Source organism: Delphinapterus leucas, chromosome 10, assembly GCF_059928025.1.
Source record: "Delphinapterus leucas isolate spDelLeu-1000000601 "Yukka" chromosome 10, BTC_Dleu_Yukka2, whole genome shotgun sequence".
Taxonomy (NCBI): domain Eukaryota; kingdom Metazoa; phylum Chordata; class Mammalia; order Artiodactyla; family Monodontidae; genus Delphinapterus; species Delphinapterus leucas.
Window position 1 is genome coordinate 30,119,213 of NC_143138.1, and position 7,206 is coordinate 30,126,418.

The window sequence follows — 7,206 nt, forward strand, 5'->3', positions numbered from 1 at the left end:
CCTGGTCTGGGAGGGTCCCACATGCCGCGGAGCAACTAGGCCCGTGAGCCACAACTACTGAGCCTGTGCGCCTGGAGCCTGTGCTCCGCAACAGGAGAGGCCGCGATAGTGAGAGGCCCGCGCACCGTGATGAAGAGTGGCCCCCACTTGCCGCAACTGGGGAAAGCCCTCACACAGATATGGAGACCCAACACAGCCAAAAATAAATAAATTAATTTTTTAAAAAAAGCTACAGTAATAAAGAGAGTGTAGTATTGGCATCAAGGTAGACAAATAAATGAATGGAATAGAATAGAAAGTCCAGAAATTAAAAAAAAGTCAACCTTATTCACATAACACTCTCTACCTACAATTCCACCCAATCTCGACTTCAAGTTATAGAGTCTTTATGGCCGTATTTCTGTGGCTCTAGCTAGTTCTCGCCCTCTTTGTTGCTGCCAAGATCCAGGGAAGTGCTGGAGGTGTGATGCTCCATTTTTGTGAAATATCCGGTGCCCTCATCCAGGATGTTGGTTCGGGGCGGGGTGTGGAGGTCCAATAAAGACTTCTCTGACTCTTAACAGAGAGAGAACTCTCTTAGCAAGTTATGGCTGTATCCGTTTGCTAGGGCTGCCACAACGGAGGACCACAAACTGAGTGGCTTACACAACAGCAGTGTATTGCTTCATGTTCTGCAGGTTAAAAGTCCAAGATCAAGGTGTTGGATCAACACAGGGCCATGCTCCTTCTGAAGGTGCTGGGGGAGGATCTGGCCCAGGCTTCTCTTGTAGCTTCTGGTCGTTCCTTGGATTGTGGCAACATAAGTTCAGTCTTCACATGCAGTTCTCCCTGGATGAGCGCCCATGTCCTAATTTCCCCTTTTTATAAGGAAACCAGTCATTTTGAAATAGGGCCCACCCCGATGGCCTCATTTTAACTTAGTCATCTGTGAAGAGCCTATTTCCAAATAAGGTCATGGTCATAGGTACTGGGGGTCAGGACTTCACCGTCTTTGGTGGGGACAGGGGCGGGTGCGGGGAACACAATTCAACCCGTAGCAACAAATGACTCTGAACACTTACATCCCCCTCAGCATCACTTAGAAGAGATTCGATGCTTATTGCATTGTCAGTGCTTCTCAGTCCCTAACGTCAGCACTAAATTTAAAACTGTGCCTTGCAAGCGTTTGCTGTTTTCACCATGGACACTTACCAAGGTGCACACAGGAGCACATAAATGCTACCCCAGCTCTGGTGCTGACAGTCCTGGCCCCGGCCCTCCGGAAGGGCACTGTCCACTGCAGACTGAGGAAGACAGGCAAGATGCCTGGACTGAGTGGTGTCTGGCTTTGATCCTGGAGGGAGGGCAAGACTTCGGGGACTAGGTGAGACTATAGCAAATAAAAGTAGCTGGTTTGGCGAGTATACAAATGTGGCTGTCATGATTGGTGAGAGACTGTGCGGCGTCTTTTGTCCTAGTCTAAGAAATGAGGACTTGATCTAGTGAGACCTGGAGAGCCACTGACCAGGAGGGTGTCTGGGAGACATTGCTTTTAGGCGTTTCCCATCCATGAAGGATGGGAAAGGAAAGATAGGACGTCGGAAGAAGATTAAGTGTGTCAGCAGTTAACCTGAGAAGTTACAAGCATGCAGATTGAGGATGCCCCTTGCACCCTCCCACCTCCTGGATGCCTTCTACTTGTCTTTTAGACCCAGGTCAGCTGTCGTCTCCACTGGGAAGCCTTTCAGAGTTACTTGCTCCTTGCAGTTTGGTACCACTGTCCTTGACATATATTGCCACCCCAGCGCTTACCATAGTATTTTGTGGTACTTTCTGTTTCCATGTGCCATCACTGGGCTGTGCTCTTGTGGAAGACATAAGTACTTTTGAATGTGCCTTGTATCCTTTATGATTAGCAATGGGCCAGAGCATGGGAGATGTTCACCCTGAAGTGAAACAGAGACAGACAGGAAGCCTGCTGGCTAATAGTGAATTGACTACAAGAAGAACCAGTCAGGAATAGACTACTAGGGCTTCCCTGGTGGCGCAGTGGTTGAGAGTCCGCCTGCCAATGCAGGGGACACGGGTTCGTGCCCCGGTCCGGGAAGATCCCACATGCCGCGGAGCGGCTGGGCCCGTTAGCCATGGCCGCTGAGCCTGCGCGTCCGGAGCCTGTTGCTCCGCAACGGGAGAGGCCACAACAGTGAGAGGCCCGCGTACCGCAAAAAAAAAAAAAAAAAAAAAAAAAAGAATAGACTACTAGACTCTTGGAACTGGAGGGAACTTGACCGTCATCAAATCCTGTTACCATGTAACCACTGGAAATCCCAGATGAGCGGCGATTCCACCTTATTCCGTCCTGGGGCAGCTCCTGCCATAAGAAATGTACAGCAAGAGGAGAATTTGGAGAACTTCTCCAAAAGATGAAGGAGTGAGGTGATGGGCTCAGGATTACTCAGCCGTTAACAGCAATGCTGGGAAATAGAAGAGAAACTGGTAACTTACTGCCAGGCCCACTGAGTCATCCCCCCAATCCCTTGGACCGTAGTTATTACCATTTTGAAGTTTATAGCTGTGGATGCTGAGGCTAAGAGAGGTGAAGGGGCCTGTTCAGGGCTGTACAGGTGACCGGGGGTAGAGCTGAGACGCAAAGACGGATCAATCTCATTTCACTTTCCAACACCACCCCTGGAGAAGACTCAGCATCTCCTGAGACACGTAAAATGCGCCCTCACTTCCTAAACAAACTTCACCAAATCATTTGTGTAGAAATCCCTCCCGCTTTCTTACCCCCATTTCTCTTGCTTTTCAGGAGAGAAGTATGAGCTCCATGCAGGGACTGAGTCCACCCCAAGTGTCGTCGTGCACGTGTGTGACAGTGACATCGAGGAAGAAGAGGATCCAAAGACGTCCCCAAAGCCAAAAATCATCCAGACCCGGCGTCCCGGCCCGCCGCCCTCCGTGTCCAACTGAGCTCACTGCTCCACCTCGAAGAGAATACCCGTCTCCTCTTTATCATGCTTTTTCCCCCCCTGTTGTTTGTTTGTCAAAAAAAAAAAAAATTGCCTTTAAATCCCTGGGTGTTTGGTTGTTTGAGATTCCTTCCTTGTAATCAAGCCTCTCGGACAAAAGGGCTAGGAAAAGGTGATATGTTTCCTGATCATATCATACCCATCAAGTATAAGACATTATTTAGAAGATTCTAGAAAAAAAAGTAGTATTTTCTTATTAAACAATCAGCACAGCCTAACCTTCGTGCTCTCCTGTTGATCCAAGCCGGAGACATCAGTGGCAAATAGCACCTGTGTTGCTTGTGAGCCGTTCCAGTCCCAGTCCTGACGTGTGTGCGTTGTTCTTTCCTGGCCACTTAAGTAGGACCATAAGTAAACTTGACTTTGACTGCATGAGATATCCCTATCTGGTCTCCTCAGTCCTCTGCATCCCAACATTCCCAGGACATGCATGATCACCAGCATTTATTTTCATGATTTGACGATATACTCTAAGTCACAGATGGTCAGCGTCCAGTCACGTCCTACCTAGATTAGCAAAATTATCAGCATCCTCCAGCTTATTAACAAGTCTGGGTGTAGTCACTCTTTCGAGTCAAAGACTGCATAGCTCTGTTAAAATTCCTGGAGGAAAAACTGAGCTTGGCCCCAAAGACATCCCTCAGTAGATTTTGAACACGATTTCATTGTAGAAGTTTCCCTGCCTCGTTGGGGAGGCTCGTCCAGGATGATAGAGACCGATTTCAGACAAATCTGTTTATCACAGAAGTTTCATGGTGTCTGAATGATTGTTTTTTTTTCTCTTTGTATATTTGTACAAATGTTTCAGCTGTGCTTTTAAATATCTGGATGTCTTTCACTCTATTATGGATAATGCTGAATTTTGAAAGGGCACAGAACTTCTCATGCCGATCTATAAATGACTAGCCAACATCTTTGCTATCAAGACCAGTTGCTTTTAAATAAAGCGAAGAAGCAAGTGTCGGTTGCAGACAGTTGAAATGCAGCTAAATCGATGTAGCAGCCACTGAGCATATTCAAAGGGAAAGACTGATAGATAAATGTATGCAGTTCCTACTCGTGCAATGCCGTATTGCTCAAAAACGTATTTGTTTTTGTTACATGTGATTTTTCTATTTCTCTAGCCCAAAGTGCATTATAGAAGATACACCTATAGAACCATTACCTTCTGCTCTATGTGCCAGGCCTCATCTACTCCTGTACATTCATGAATTACTTTAGATGCAAATGCCAATTACGATGGAGTGGGGAAATACTTTCATTACCCAAGCCTCAGAAAAACACACAAGAACAATAACACAGCCACCTGATGGAAGGATTGTTGTGGTTTTTGATTAAGGTGTAAGTTTCATCAGAAACGTAAAACATTAGACTGATTACTCAGAAACAAAAGTCCGTTCTACTGTGAATATAGCAATATAGTACTGGATACAGTACAGGGGAAACTGAGGACAGACAGCATTGCTTGTAAAATCCTGAGTTTCCATAGAAAAATGAAGGCTCCTTTGAAAAATAAAATCTGAGGAGTATATAACAAGCAAATGCTTTGACTTTCCTTTTCTGTGAAGGTTTTTGGTTTTTCATGGACAAATGAAAAGATTAGATTTAATAAATAGTGGAGAATTCTTCCCCCTAGTGGAAGAAGTTGAGAACTACAGTCCATTTTGTGCTGATTCTCTTCTTAAGCGTCAGAATTTTTAGAAGGCAGCCTCTAGAGAAACCTGGGTGAGAGAAACTATTTGGAAATGACTTTTCAATGTTTTAAAACAGATCCATCAGACATTTCCAACAAAATTTAGTAAAAGTTGAAATGACCATTGTGTGTCATCAAAAAAACCCTCAGTGGAATGTATGACCCAAGTGGTTAGTCTTGGTGACATTTATTGCAAAGTGTCAATGTTAATCTGTCTCAGATCAAGTAGTTCTCTCATGAGGTTGGGTTTGGGGAGGTGGGGAGAAACACGTGTCCCAGGAGAGGGAGAAGAAACGGGGGACTCCTTGAAGGGTTTCGGTGGCCCCTCCGAGCACCATGAAAGTCACAGTTGCCTCAGCATCTCCGTGAGCCACAGGATGCAAACCTCTTCAGCACTATTTTGAGTTTGAAAAGTTTAAATATGGAGGAGGAGGGGGAGATTGCCACCAACTGAATCATTTGTGCACGTGTATAGCTCAAAGAGCTTAGATTTCAAATATACCTGGTGAATGACTCTGTCCACGTAGTGTAATTTCTGTGTTTTCTGCCTGAGTTGGATATTTCTGAGTGGTGATTGTGGAGGAGGGCGATTCGGCCTATAGTCTTTCTAAGATGTAACCAAGAGATGAAATTAACTCATCTGAGCTCTTCCTGAAATGGGGTGGGGGGAGCTGGTTGGCAGCATCTCACGAAGGAAGAGGAATTCAAGGCTTGGAGGGGCGGGAGGGGCTCTGATAAGGGGTCTGGGAGAGCCCCCTGTTTATTGTCACACTTCAGCCAGCTTGGTCCTAAAAGCCATTCCAAGTGTACACGGACACTTTTAATATAACCCCCACTCTATTCTTTAGTTTAAAACACTGTAATAGACCTGAAGTAGGCAAAATTTTACTACATGGAACACAGAAAGCACTATCATAAAATAAAAGATGGATACATTGTCCTTGACTAAAATTAAGAGTATCTGTTCATCAAATTACACCATTAGGAGAGTGAAAAGGAAAGCCTCAGAGTGGGAGAAGATAAATAATTACATGGAGTTGTGAAATAACTCACATCCAAAATGCAAAAAGAACTTCTGCAAATTAATACGAAAAAGATCTAGGGGGCTTGGAATTCATTTTAAGCACAGTGAGAAGGGTTTTCAGCAGAGGAAATGTATGACCCACTTCACCTTGTGACAGATGCTGCTTTAATAGACACTTCCTAACACAAAGCCACAGCCCTAAGTGTCCAGATACTCCAGTGTGAGGGACCTGACCCTCTACTGCCCACTTTATCCTTGAAAAAGATAGCTTTGAATAGCTGTGTTCATCGCTGCAGCCTTATCTACCGAACTCAGCGCCAACATCAGTACGCAATGTCTTTTCATGACTCTAGAAAAGTTTGTTTTTGTTCTTATTCCTTCTCAAGTCGTTGACAAGGCCCTGGGGCAGGAAAGGGGAGACAGAGCAGGTGATGAAGAATAAGTCGGTGATGCAGGGAAACCTTCATTTATCAGCTGGTATACAGTGTCCCTGCCAGAAGACACCATGCAGAGAGTCACGGAGCACTTAGCAGGCTCAGCCCTTAAATCTGCAATCTGAGAAACCAAAAATCTCAAGCAAAAAGTTTTCTGTCAAACTCATTCATCTGCTCCTTTCCAAGAGAGTCTGGGGAAGTGTTATTGGAGTTGATTCAGGAGCTTTTTATGTCTCTAAAAGGAAACTGTATCCAAGGTTAATTGTGTGTGTGTGTGTGTGTGTGTGAACCCAAGTGCGTTTGGTATAAGTTGGAAATAGGAAGCCCAGAATAAGCTGAAATGATTGAAATACTTTGCACAAAAAAGTATCCCTCCTTGACTCTCTTGCCTTATTTTCCATTTTCACCCAATAATTGGGTTTGAAAACGTTAGGGCTGGGCAGGATTGTGGGGCATCTTTGACTAGTTGTAATCATTAGTGAAATTATTGTTCCCCAAACGGACTTTGGATTTGCCTATGGGGTCATTTTATTCCTAAAGCAAGATTTATAGCTGTTTCTCTAATGTGGCCAGCCTCAGCCCCCGATAGCCTGTTTCCCAAGCCCCAACCCCCTTTTGGGTGGAGACACTCCCGTCCCCAGATGCCGTGCTGTTGGTGGCCCTCCACTGAGTGGCCAGGCACTGCACTCAGCTGGAAGGATTCCCCCACCCAAGGTCACACCCGCACCCCAGGGACAGCCTGCATGCAGTGACTAGCTATGTGGCAGAGGGAAAACCCCATCCTGCAGCTCTGAAAGGCCACCGCAGTTCCAGAGCTCCCTGTGGGGTCGGCTAAGGTCTCTGCATCTCAGTTCAACCCTTTTACTTTGCCTAATTGTATCGCCTTCACTCCCCCATACGTGTGGACCTTAAAGGCTCCCTGGTAAACGTCCTCTAGGCACATCTCCCTCTGAGTCTGTGTCCCAGAGAAACTAACCTCACACATCCTGGACCACCTGTTCTCCATCCTTGGAGTTCTGGGAACTGTACAAGTCTTCTCCATAT

General features: G+C 45.8%; 1 protein-coding gene across 1 annotated transcript in view; it reads left to right on the forward strand.

The window, feature by feature from the left end:
• Positions 1-6,918, forward strand: part of RCAN2 (regulator of calcineurin 2) — a 221,808-nt gene extending 214,890 nt beyond the window's left edge. Inside the window, exon 4 of the mRNA XM_022582053.3 lies at positions 2,792-6,918. Coding sequence (XP_022437761.1) covers positions 2,792-2,952 — 161 coding nt within the window. The 3' untranslated portion in view covers positions 2,953-6,918. The remainder of the gene's footprint in view (positions 1-2,791) is intronic.
• The last annotated feature ends 288 nt before the right edge of the window (positions 6,919-7,206 follow it).